We start from the raw sequence: 14,031 nt of genomic DNA on the forward strand, positions 1-14,031 counted from the left end.
TTTTTTACTCTGTCAATGAGAAGGTTTTTATCCTAGTGATACTGCAAAAAGTACATGGAGATATTAGCTCATGAGGACACCTAACCTGAATTCATACAACTCGACATTTCAGACATATGACCACAGATTTTCTTGTTAGCAACCCTTGGAGTACAACAAGAGCTGAGCTTTTAGTAGCTTTGTCATTCATTACAGGAAACTGCTACTTAGTCAAGTCTAAACTATATATAAAGCGTAGCTAAAACTTTGTTTTAGTACAGAAACATAGATATCACATTAATACTTAAGATACGGTTCTATTCCCCCAAGTGTCTTTATTTTTTCTTGAAGAGCAGCTATCAAAATCAGATTAAGTTGCAAGTAAAAGGATACTCCGCAACAGTTCTAAAATTTGATTCTAAAATTTATGCCTAGGATTTGAAAACCAAACAGTGCACTTTGGGATTCTGCACCGCTACCAAGAACAAACATTTCTCAAATGGGAATTTGGCTTACTTATCAGAGACTGATAGTGTCAGAGTACTTGGGTTGAGGAGGGAAAGGATGAAATTCGCAATATTTGTCATTTTATTGGCTGTTGCGTTATTTTATGTGTCACAACAAACTAACAAAAATATTTTTTCCAGTCTAATATGTTTTATTGTAGTTCTGCAGAGAGCTATTGAGAGCATAGGCTGGATGGCAATAGAGATATCAGTGTATATTCCTATATCAGTTAATTATGTCAAAGAGTGGGAGACAACATATCTTTCATATTATCTCAGCATTAAAGCTCTGTACCATATGGGCAGAATATATGCACCTGAGCACCTAAATAGAACACATGAAGAATTGTCATTAACATCTTGGTTTTTTTTTACTGATAAAGAAATTGAAGATCATTCCTGAAAGAGTTTTTTTTTGTTGTTTTTGTTTTTTTGTTTTGTGTGTGTGTGTTTGTTGGTTGGTTTTGTTTGTGGTTTTGTTTGTTTGTGTCCTCCCCTTCCCCTCAGTTATTGAAAATCAATAACTATGAAAAAGTGGAGATATTCTTCTATGTAGAAAGGCTTTTTTTTCCTAGGTGGACATACAGCTTAATCAACATGATTTAGATTCCTAGGACCAAGAGGTCTCACAAAGGAGATAGCTGCTGACAAAACTTCTGAGTGTGAAGACACAGCATTGGTTTGGGCTGTGAGTGATCAGTCAAGTTCAGGACTGTATTCAGAGAAGTACATTTTCCAAAGTACAGAGAAAGTATCTGACTTTCTTGTACTTTTAAAAAGCACTCTAGTATAGATCTTGGACATCTGGGGCACTCAAACTCCCCTCTTCCTCTGGAAATGCAGATTATTTAAAAGCAGTGAAAGGAAGACTTCAACATAGCAGGATCACAACCTGTTTTTTAATAAATTTTCCCCACTTATACAAACTCCTATTGTTTGTTTGTGAAAAACCCCAACTTGCCTGCCTTGGAGAAAACTGACCCCCGTTGCCATGTGGTAGAGCTTTTCCACCACTCTGTGATTTTTTGTCTCCTGAACATGTTTTCCAAGCACAGCAGAATTATCCAACTTGATTAGTGAATAAATTGAGGGCAAGCCAAGTGATTTCTGCTATGCAGATCTTCACTGTGCTTGCAAAATCACTGGGAATAGCCACACTGTGCAGGGATGACACAGTGCAGAGATCCTTCAGCCAGAGCCCACGAGAAACAGGACTGTGGCACGAGGACTCACTGACAGGTGCCTGGCTCCATTTGGGTGGCCACAGGTCTGAGGGAGGAAACTCAGAGCAGAAGTTATGTGCAGTCAGTTTGGCTACAGGTCCCAGGCTGGACATGCCACATAGAATCACAGAATATCCTAAGTTGGAAGGGACCCCCAAGAATCACTCCTGTCCCTGCATATGACAGCCCCACAGTTCACACCATGTGTCTGAGGGTGTTGTCCAGTCTCTCCTTGAACACTGTCAGGCTTGGGGCTGTGACACCTCCCTGGGGAGCCTGTTCCAGTGCTCTACCGCCCTCTGGGTGAAGAACCTTTTCCTAATGTCCAACCTAAACCTCCACTGACACATCTTCCTGACATTCCCTTGGGCTCTGTCATTGGTCACCAGGGAGAAGAAGAGACAATATTTGTATGTGGAGTTATGGGCAAGCATATTTTTACTATCCTCCAAAAAAGCTATGGCTCTGGTTCCTGGTGCTCTCTGCAGATAACCCACTGTGTCCGTTCATTTCTATAGTAGCTCTGGTGTCTGTGCATAGGTAGCCACCCTACCCAGTTTCTGCGTGGCACCTGGTCTGCCTGGAGAAAGGATGTAAACACCTCTTGCCTTCAGCAAGTAGGAAATGTCCCAAAATGTCTATTTTTACCAGAGTGGAGTTGAGTTGCCATGTTACACTTGAAACAAAGAGTAATTAGCAATTCATTGAAAAGATACAAGAAAAGAAATCATACAAAAGGGAGCCCTTGCCGCTATCTCACTTTCCTGATTCTTATCTTTTACTTCCTATTTCTGGCTTTTCATTTTGGACTTTGCAGCTCAGTTTCCTTTTAGTGTTTCCCTTTGAATCTTTGCTTCTTGTATAGCATTGTGCTTATGGCATTTTGCAAAGGAAGCCTGGGAAAAGGTTGGATCATTCAGGAATGCATGGTAACATATTTTTAGTTTAGGGACTGCATCTTGGAAATGAGCAACAAGGGTCATGCATTAAACCTTTTCCTATGTTTAAAGAGATATTAATTCTTCCCGCTTATCCTGATTTTACATGTTCAAGAGACTCGATAATGACAGAGGTGAGAATGCTTGAGAACTGAAATGAAGGATACTCTATCTAAAGAGTAAAACAAGCAAAGCCTTAGAGTATTTGCCTAATGAATAGACTGCTCTTGTTTATCAGCACAGATTAATCATGTATCATCAAGTATGTAATTTCACGGGCATCTTTAACAGATGGGGTCAACATTTTCAGAGGGCATAAATACTCCATCAAGACCCTCACACAAGCTGCATTTGCTTCAGAAGTGGATCATTTGCCAAGAACTAGAAAAACTGTGCTGTGAAGTATTCAGCTGGAAACACAGTTCACTGCTCACTGATATTAAACCAGTGATTGCTCAGTTCCCTGTAAAGCACTGAACCTAAGTGTTGAAACCTTTTTCTGCTTCTAGGAGTGCCAAACATTATCTATGGTGATGTAATTATGATGTAAACTGGCACAAAGTCAATTTATACTGTAAAATTGGAAAAAAAGATGATTAGCACTGATCTGATCTGATCCAGAAAATCTTCCAAATTTAAAGTATATTTGTATCACAAGCTAAATAATGGTGCCAGATTTTCTGCTGTTGATAGCAGTTTTCAAGGGAGAGCTTCGTTCAGGGCTTTACAGGTTCAAGCTGTTCGTTGGAAAGAAAAGCTTAATGGATTCAACAGGTAAAACAACAAAGAAATATTAAAACCAGAGGGAGTCACATTGGATTTATTTCTCTGCTCAATCAGTGGACAGTGTGGAAGACCATAGTATCATTATTTCCTCTATGATACTCATGTATAAGCCAGACATCTATGTGTTCATATTGTTTTCTTCCATTACATGTATTTTTTGATCCATTGTAATAATTTACTTTGGCTTCTACCTCCAAGCACAGAATACAGTTTCCATCTTATTCCAAATAATATTGGCTAGTTGCTAGGGGAGTGTGCTGATTTATTTTATGATTTCTTTTCCTCACCACATCTGTGTGTAATTTTTTTTTATTTATCATCTCCCTAGGACATTTTCCCTGTGACAAACCCAAACGTGAAATGCAGCCTTTTCAGATCTTGTTTGGTGTTTTATACGAGGAGCATATCCTAAATATATTTACAGAAGAGGATTTTACTAGCTGCTGTTTACTATCAGGCATAACCACCTCAGTGCACATGTGGGTGGGTCTGCATGCTCCTCTGTGGTCTCCTCTGAGTGACCAAGCAGGTATTAATTTAAGGGCAGGTGTGAGTTAATTTAAGGAAGACTTAAGGGAGGGACTTCAGGGAGAGCCTTCCTGCTCCTTACTGCTGCAGACCTGTGAAGTCTCTTGCACTAAGTGTGCAACCTGCTTTTTTGGGCTACTTCACCCCTGCAAACAGATTTAGCTGGAGGACTGAAGGGGTTACAGCTCTTAGCTGTGCTCCCTGGTCCTCTGATCAAACTTAGCCTCCTTCTCCCACAGAGATATAAACCAATGTCGATTTCAGTTGATGCTAAAGCCAGCAGAAGTGGGCGGTGGTTAACATTACTATGCTGATCTGTGAACTATGGGGGGAGATATTTTTTTTTGTAAAACAGGCTTTTGCCATGTTGCAGTTGTGATGAGATCAGGGATAGCACATCCATTTCTAATTTATCTGCTCATGAAAACTTTACACTTTTGTTCCTCCTTCGTTTTTAGCTGCAATCTTCACATCTATGTTTGAAGTATCCCTTTCATTTCCCAGAGGGTAGTTGCATTGGATTTTGAAGATGAAATTGTCTGCTAATGATGAAAGATGAAATTGACTGGTAATTGCTGTCACCTCATGGCTACAAATAGCAGTTTGCCAGTTTATATGAGACTTCAATCTAATGCTTTAATTTTCACATTTTAAATTCACTGATTGGTCCAAGATTACATGTGGAAACAGGCATGAGCTAGTGCATGTAAACATCTGCCAGCTGGCAACTGTGATTAGAAGAACTGTACTTTGAGTAATTATATACTGTATAAAATGGATGCCTGCAAATATTTGCCTGAGTGTAGTCTTCCTTTGACATGTGTTAAATATATTAGGTTTTCTCCTCTCCTCTCCTCTCCTCTCCTCTCCTCTCCTCTCCTCTCCTCTCCTCTCCTCTCCTCTCCTCTCCTCTCCCTCTCATCTCCATCTCTAGGCTTCTTTTCTCTTGTTGTGCTATGCCATGCTGTGCCATGCCATGCTATGCTATGCTATCCTATCCAGGTTCCTATACCCATGTGTACCAGAAGTGTATGAACAACCTACCCAAATGCAACATACAGTCTGTTGGTTTTCTCATCTTCTTCACAAGAGAGAGGAGTTAACCATTTTGTTTGGGATCTATCAATTCACATTTATATTCATGAAGAAAAACACTTTCCTGCTCTCCTGTATTTCCAGCATAGCCCTCCATTTTATTTGGCAGCTTACTGGTGGTGTCCTCAGCCCACTTGAGGCACAGGATTCCCAAATGGCAAGTTGATCACATACAAGTTCATATTGATTCAGTTCACACTAACTTCAGTGGCAGCAGCTTTGGTATTTGGAGATTTATTTATGGGTAGCTTCATTCCTTTTTTCCGTTCCTGTAGATCTTTCTTTAGAGCAGAAATTTTAATCTCTCTGGTGACTCATCTGTTTCACTGAAATCTTTGGTTGTTTGCTGTTTCTTGTCAAGGCTCTGGCAGAGTGAATGAAGTCTAAGAAAGGGGACAAGGGAAGTTGAGACTTATTTTCTGTTTATTGACACTGATTTCGTTGAAGAGCAACCTCAGGACATCCCATAGGGTCTGATCAGGATAGAAGTTGTGTACAGGGGAGGAGAAGCAGCTCCCCCGGATCCATGTTAAGGCTGTGCAGACAGTGGTGGTGATGGATGGGGATTTCCCCCTTCGGTTGTGAGGTCAGGGCAGTTCACTGATCATTCTCAACTTCCTGCAGAAGATCCCACAAAATGCTGGGTTTCTGTCTGACCTGTTTTTAGGTCTAACAGTAATCTTGGAGTTAAATGTTTAATTCTTCTCCATCTAAATACTGATTAAAAAGTACCATTTCGATGCAGGCAGGAAAAACACTACTGAAACATCTGAGCTCAGCTGCTAAATGGCATGATCTCACTTTATTCCTTAACATAACTGTCCACATCTCCTCAAAGGGGGAGGCAATTTTTTTTCTTCTTTTAAAGATTATTCTTTCAGCAGTGAGATGATTCAATAGATTTTTTCTGGCTGCATGAGCTGTGTTAGCGAGGCAGAGCTGTCCTGTCAGCAGTGCGCCTCGTGTCAGAGCGATCCCTATCCTACAGGAAGGTATGCAACCTACTCAGGCTTGGGGTGATTTTTCCTTCTTCTTTCTTTCTTTTTTTTTTTTGGTTGTGTGTGGGGCTTTTTTTTTTTCCCTTTTGGCAGACGTCCTTGAGCATTTGAGACGGATGTGAGAGAGTTTTTAGTCCTCATGCAAAACAACCAACTAAACATAACAGATTACATCAGCTCAGGCTTTTCAATTCCTGGATGGCAGCAGAGTGCTAATCCAACCTTCATCCTGGATTTCATAAACTGAAACAAGGGAGGCTGGCAGGAGCAGCGCTGCCGGATTGAGGAAGCTGACGACGGTGCAGCATGTGGGCAACACACTGTATAAAGCTCATAAACTTGTAGGCTGATGTGTGCAGCTACCACTTTGGATTCTGTACCTCTGCTTCCCTCGGCACAAGGCACCAGCAGGCTGAGCATTAAAGCCTGCTCTTTGGGACGGAGCACTTACCCCTGCAAGACATGAAGGGCTTCTTGTTTCTCACACTCCTCCTGATGCCCGTGCACGCTGGAACTACTTGGAGTGCGAAATACGCAGTAGATTGTCCCGAGCCCTGTGACAGTAACGCGTGCAAAAGTACCTTGCGCTGTAAGCGAACGGTGCTGGATGACTGTGGCTGTTGCAGAGTGTGTGCAGCTGCTCTGGGGGAGACTTGCTATCGTACGGTCTCGGGTATGGATGGTGTCAAGTGTGGTCCTGGGCTGAAGTGCCAGTTTTACACTGAGGAGGATGACTTTGGTGATGAATTTGGTATCTGCAAAGGTAACAATATTCACTTTGCATGCACCCACTGTGGCAATTTGACAGCAACCTACCTACATATAGAGCTTGCCTCCTGCTTGAGAGGTTTAAAATGTGATTTTTCCAGCTCAGCCCTTAGCCATGAAGAAAGTGAAAAATACCTGCTGGTATTAAAAGATGTTACGTGTAGGTGGGACAGGGTTGTTAGTGTGAGAATATTGTTTAGACTTGGGGACATGTGTAAGGAAATACGGGTGGGGTGTACTCGGAGCTGAGATTTTTGATTGGGACTTGGCAGACCCAGGCACTAGTCCTGATCCTTCCGCTGATTTGGTGGGTGGCTTTCTATAAATTGCAAAGACTTTAATCTTGCAAGTCCAGCCTTGCCACAGGGTCCTGGCCCCTGCTGCGCTCTCTGGGGTGAGGTTCCCCCGGGCACCACCAGCTGCCTGCCCGGGGACCAGATGCTCTTTCTGGGGTTGGGGGGACGGAGGTAAGAGCACTGCCCAAGAACCCGGGGATGTTGTCGTGTTTAATTAAATCCTGCCTTGGAGGTGCTCAGCTGCACTAGGGATGTGGTCAGGGGAGGCAGAGACCCTCCTGCCTGAAAGATGGGAATAACAGAACTGACTGTGAGATGAGTGGCCAGATGCTGCTCTCAGTTTATTTCAGGTACGCTGCATGCTGATTTCTTTAGTCGTAAAGTATAATGGCATTTTTCATTTAAGAGCTATCCTAATTCCATTCAAAAAGGAAAAATCTTTAAAAGGAGAGGAGATGTTAAATTTCTAAGCAGCAGGATGCAAGCTTTAAAAAGAAATAGTTTTTTAAAAAGGCTTTGCAAAGTATGAATGCAGTGAGTCTTCCTGTGTTTGTGTACCACTTCAGTAAGTAGATACAAATATGTCTTTGAATAACTTCCTTTAAAAATTGAGATATCTTGGCAGTTAAATATCAGGAGTATTAATAGCGTCAGTTAAAGTAATGACTTAGGACCAGATGCTGCAAAACTCATTCAGGCTGACTCACATACAGCACACGCTTATTTACATTGGTATTTAAAAACAAATTCAAGTACGTGTTTGAGGGTGAAACCCAAAATGCTGATTTTATTTCTAAGGATTAGAATTTACACAGAAAGGTCACATCTTTGGTGCACCTACCAGAAAAGTATTTTACTGAGATAGTTGGCTGATCTTCAGTTCGTTAAAAATTACTGCGGTGCAAGATACCACCTATAATTCTTTTAACAGTTCTTTTGAGTGTTTATATACTTTTCACTCTCCTCAAACAATTTATTTGCAATAGCACACTTCAACTGGGAAAAAAAGAAACATGAGGGACATGAGATTTGAATCCCTGTAGCTGAATCTTGAAACTCTGTAGAAAATGCAAAGTTTGGTGGTTTTTTTTTTTTTCCAGTGAGTCAGTGGAAAAGCTCATTAATTTCAGTAAAGCCATAGCTTGACTTAGAGTTGTAAATTGGCATTTAAAGCTTATATTCCCCATATATTTATTTGCACTAAATATTATAGCTGTAATTTCTAATTATTTTTTCTTTTTTTGTCTTAGCTCTGAGATAGTATGATCTCTCTCTGTACATATGTGAATCTTATCAGGCAAAGTAAGGAACAAAGTATTGTTATTTTATATATTGATTTATAGTTATGATACCAGATCACTCACTAATTTTAATAACTTCCATGTTTGTAATAATTCACAGAGTAGGATGTGTAAATTTTCCCTGGTTGCCTGTGACTTACTTACTTTGAAGTTGTGGAAAAATGACCTTAGCTCTTGGTTTCTAATTTTTTATTTCTAAAATGGGTAAAACACAGACACTACATGTTTCAGAGCAATTTTTTGAGTACTTTTAGTATTATGAGTGTATCATATTATAATAAACAGTAATGTCATTATTGTCAAAACTAAGGAGTACCAATGCTCTGCACTTCTATCAGTAAATGCCCTTTAACCTTAGGTATAACTGTCACAGTAAAGAACCTGCTCTTGTTTCCCTTAGATCACCAGGAGCTATTTGCAGTGTATTTAGGAGCAGGCTCCTGCTAAACAAATGCTCCTAATGGGAAAACTGACTCAGATCTTGGTTTTAATCAAATCTGAAGAGCAGCATCGATGCCAGGATTATCCCACACAGAGCCAAGTGCTCTGGCTTGGGACGTGTTTCCATGCTGTTGTGCGCAGCTTTGCATCCCCGCATTCTGTGCTGAGCACCTGCAGCAGGCAGACTGATGCTCCATGTTGTGTGTGCTTTCCGCTTGTCCCTCAGGCAGGATCGTGCACACAAAAAGTGCACTGCTTTGGAAGGACTTTGTTTTTCTCCTATGTGGACAAACAGCAGATCCAAGAGTGCCCTTGCTTGGGAAAGGGAGTATGGTGAAGCTCAGTCAGGTCCTCCAGGCTGGAGGGATTCAATGTGCAGTCCCCAGCAGGGATTTGGCTGATTTTCTGGTGCTTTTCATTTACAAAAGCACATCCACTGGACATACAGCTAATTGTAAATAATTGTTTTAATTTTGGGGCATTAGCCTTATTTTCAGGTAGCCTGGGCTGTATGGCAAAACTAAATGTTTGCACTGAGTCAAGAGCAGACTGGACAAACTGAGGATAACCCTGTTGTGGGGTGTTACATGCACAGAAACTATGTCTGGCTCCTGAGGTCCCAGAGCTAAAAATGGGGGACAATAGGAGGTGGGAAGGTATAATTTGTGCATACCATGGCCATCTTCTCTCTTAAGTGTTTTGTGGGAGCCTGGCCTAGATGGAGCCTTGGTTCAGCCTTGAATGGCCATTCATCTGCCCTTAGGAGATGAACTGAAAACTCTCCAGGACTTACTTGCTGTTTAAGGTAAACATGCACCCTGGGTTGGCAAGAGTAGCCTGAGCATAAAGACATTTCTCCTGGAACATCCCGAGCTTCTCTTGGGATAATCTCTTGTCTAGGGGTCTGAAAAGGGGATGTTGGAGTTGGATTTTTCTTGTTTCTGTCTCTTCAGCTATGGTCCTGGGAAGGTACCCTGTTCAACAACGAGGCAGAGGAAGGCAAGGGCTGTGACTCAGTTTAAACCCTCTGCGTGTCATCTATGGGATTGGGCAAATCCCCCCTACACCTGACATTTTTTTTTTTTAAATGAGCAGTCCCATTGTGACAGCTGCCCTTTGTTGCTCCTCGACGAGCTTGCTCAGGGATGAGACGTGAATTGGGGCAGTATGTGAGCAAATTGTGTACAACCAGGCAGCCACCTTAGTGCCAGTGGTCCCTTTAGAGCATACTCACACTCTAAGCTGGAGATGTAGGTGAGTTCTTTGCTGTCTGCTGTGGGAAGTTAGACCTTTGCTGCCTGAGAAGTTGTCGCAGAGGTGAAGGCTCTTCTCCAAGAGCTGGGAGCATCTCCAGGCAGAGGGTGCGGGTGCTGGAGAGCTCCTCAGGGTCAGGGCAGTCTCCTCCATGGAGCCCAAAGGCAGTGGGCCCAGCCAGGAGCAGCCTGGTGCCAGCAGCACATTGCAGCTCTAAACCATGAGAGTCATATAAATTGGGTGATAACATGCCCAAACAGTAAATTCAGAAACTTTCCGAAGTCTTCTTATTTTCTAAATCCAACACTAATCCTTTAACTACATCCTCAATGATTACGTACTTGCTTATTAATATTGCCTTTAATTTGCAATTTAATACTGTGAGGGTTTCAGAGAAAGATTACTGATTGCACATTGTCAATAAGCTACAAGAAAAAAATCATGTAAATTCTGTGCGGTCAGGATTGTTAAAGCTGGAAAACACTTGTAACAAGCAGTCGGAATGCTGAAATCCTGTAGTTAAGGTTTAACTGATCCTCACCTGAAGGCTTTCTGATTTTAAGGATATAAACAGGCCAGCTGTTAAGAGTGCTGGCAGCTGACTTGCATCACTGAGGACTACTTTGCTCTATTACTTTTTTTCAGAGTGTTCCTATGGTACCTACGGAATGGAATGCAGGAAAACCTGCAACTGCCCCTCTGGCATCTGTGACAGAGTGACTGGCAAGTGTCTGAAGTTCCCATTTTTTCAACTGTCTGCTTCGAAGCCTCCAAATCGACGGAAAATAGTTTCACACACAGGTAAGACTCCATGAGGCAATTGCTTTTAGTAGAAATCACTTTGTACATGCTCTACTACCACACTGTGTGTGCTGTGTGCCACTGGCGTGTACTTTAGTGGAAACTGTGCAAACAGATAACACAAGGTACATTTATTTTTCTTATTGGCATCTCCCTTAACATAAGGCAAGGAATTAGGTGGGCTGTGACAGATGGTAAAAACATTTTGAAATCCTAACATGGCTGAAATACTTTGCAGCTGTTGCATGCACTAGCAGTCCAACACTACCTGTGCAGTTGGAGGCTGTGCTAGGATTTGCATTAGTTCAGTTAAGATACAGGTAGCTGCTTTGTGTAGAACAGGATTTCATTAGGTTCCATTTATTACTGTTACCTAATATATGGTAAGAATAACGTATTTTTTTCCATGAAGACAGAGCTTTATATGTTTCCAGATGCGAGTGAACTGCATTATGAAATGTTTTATTGTAGTTATTTATCACAGTATCTCTGGAACAAGTTCTTGCCTTTAATATTATGTCTGAATCCTGTAACAGATCTTCCCAGAATTAAAATAAAGGCATGTGAGAAACTGGACTGGTTTTGAGGCAAGAAGGAGGAATCACTGCTTTTTTTAAAGCTGGCATTAAAATTTCTTCCCATTTTGTTTTCCATCTGATGATACAGAGGTACATTTGACTGAACAGTGTTCAATTAAAATCAATACAAATGTAAAGATTTTAAACAAATATAAGAGATATAATCCTAGACCTACTGAAAGCTTTTCTAGGATTTCATCGAAAAGTCTTTGAATTTTATTTCTCCTCCAACTGCAGTTTGTGTGCCTTACTTTGATTTTCTCCTGTTGTATTAAGCTATTGAGAGTTTCCTGCCTTAATACATGCATTGTCTTTCACCTGTTTGCCATTTAGAGAAAGTTAGACAGAAGAAAACTTCTTTAGCTTATGCTTATACCACATTTCAAATGATCTTTAAAAAAACGATTTGTGAGATGGATCATTTTTTATGTATTTTTCTACACGATTACACTCTTTTGCCTTTCCAGATTTTGTTTATTACAAAGGGTGCTGAAATAACATGAAAAAATATACCTGTCTTGTTTTTCTGTTCTAAATTTTGCCTGTATTCCAAATCCCAGGCATCCCGTTTTCAGCAGGTTTCCTACTCCACTTTCCTCTCCCACCCTTGCCTTTGGTCCCAAACCTTCTGCTGCCTCCATGTTTAGCAGCTTGTCTGATCCCAGCCAGGATGAGATCCTGACCCCATAGAAAGAAATGCCGTTTTTCACTTGTGTGCAAAGATTTCACATTGATTTCTGTCCTCAGAGATCTGCTACTGTGAGCAGACAAGGGACACTGTGGGCAGTACTGTGTGTGGGTTTCATTTAATAGTGATCTTTGGAGGTAGCTGTAGCATCTAGGACGCATCCTCGGTGAATTACAACAGCTGTGAGTGCTTCTGTATTTTAAACTGTTGAGCTTCTCGCCCGTATATTTTATAAAGATGTTATGGCTACATACACCCTAGTAAATTTAATGGTGCCAGAGCCTATTCCTGTGTATTGTGATTTAACCACCTTCCCTGTCACACAGCAGGGCAGTGGCTAACATGTGCTGCCCCAGCCCAGCGAGCCGTGCCAGACAACTTCAACCACAGCACAGGAACCAGTGTCAGCCAGGGACCATTTCCAGTAGACAAGAGAGCTTAGTGACATGCACCAGGCTGCTCCGCGCCACCTGGCCTCAGTCAGAGAATAGCTCCAGGCATGTTTAATTTACTGCGGTAGCTATTGAGGATGTGCTGCTTGGTCCCATGTCACGCTGGAGCGTTACGGTGAGAACTGGGAACAACTCAAGTCACCTGCCTTATGCTTAAACTATTAGAAAACACGTCTGGCATACACCACAATTTGGCAGAATTTTTGCAACCAGATAATTGGAGGCACTCGGGGAGATTCCTGCAAGATTTGTCAACTAAAGTTTTTCTGAAGTGTTCCCAAAATCAACGACATTGTTGCAAGGTAATATTTTAATTCTTTCATTTTCATGAAATTTGCTTTTATTTTTGTATCTTTTCAGACAATGACATGGCATCAGGGGATGGCAATTCTGTAAAAGAGGAATTCGTTAAGGAGAAAGCTATTCGCGCACCGGTAATGAAATGGCTAAATCCTCGCTGATGTTTAATTATACTCGTAGGACTTTCAACTGAATGCATTTCTCACAGATTATTGAATATGCAACCACACACTTTAAGAACAAAGTAGATCCATAGCATATGAAAATGTAACCTCTCAAGGCCAATTGTGATTCTATTTTTCATGAGAACAATGTTTACTTTGAAATAGACTGTACAGTGTATATGATTTTTGATATTTGTTTTTATAAGTATTTGAGCACAGAAATGCATTGTGGATTCCAGAATGTATAGTAATATTAGAAAACCAACACGATTCAACCCTCCTCATTTAAATAACGCCAGAGGCCGACTCTTGCAGCCTGGGGCCAGGAAAGCTCTCACTGAACTTGGTGGACAGTTTGGGTGAGTGAAACTATTGGTGTGGAGCCAATGGGGAAAAAAAAGCACATCAACAAATCCCAGGATAGAAAGCAACGCCCCTGAGTCACAAGAATAATAATAACATGGGAGCACAACAGCGTGAATTAAATAAACCAGTGTTAGTCATTACTAATTTTCTGTTTTTTGGTGAAAATTCCTTGGGGATAAATATGACTTCTGTCAGTGAGAAGACACCCAGCATTTCAGTTTACACGTTGTAAATAACTTAGCCAAGACACTGCAGACGTATATTGTATTGAGGTGGATTTCTAAAGTTAAATTCTGTACAGAGAAACAGCACCTTGATAAATTATACAGATTTATAGTGGGGGACCTGAAATGAAAGAAGCTGCTTAGCATTATTTAAATATGTATGTTTCTATAAAGCAGCTACTTTGGTGCCATTAAGGCGACCTCTGCATTTCTTGGGGAAGAGCAAGTCCAGTGCTGGACACCAGCAAATGGACCTTCACACTTCCCATCTTCAGCGCTGGCCGTGGCCCAGCTGCAGCTCACGGGGAGTTGCTCTTGTGCAGTGCAGGGGACACTCGGAGCCTC

The 14,031-nt window shown here is 41.4% G+C and overlaps 1 protein-coding gene across 1 annotated transcript; it reads left to right on the top strand.

The window, feature by feature from the left end:
- Positions 1-6,500: 6,500 nt before the first annotated feature.
- ESM1 (endothelial cell specific molecule 1) lies at positions 6,501-13,093 on the top strand (the record flags this gene model as incomplete). Its single annotated transcript, XM_080362286.1, has 3 exons — positions 6,501-6,816; positions 10,759-10,914; positions 12,993-13,093. Exons 1-3 carry the CDS (start codon positions 6,516-6,518, stop codon positions 13,091-13,093), a joined length of 558 nt encoding a protein of 185 aa, XP_080218412.1. The 5' UTR covers positions 6,501-6,515.
- Between the last annotated feature and the right edge of the window lie 938 nt (positions 13,094-14,031).

The sequence above is a fragment of the Nesoenas mayeri genome, assembly GCF_963082525.1.
Source record: "Nesoenas mayeri genome assembly, chromosome: Z".
In the NCBI taxonomy this organism is placed as follows: Eukaryota; Metazoa; Chordata; class Aves; order Columbiformes; family Columbidae; genus Nesoenas; species Nesoenas mayeri.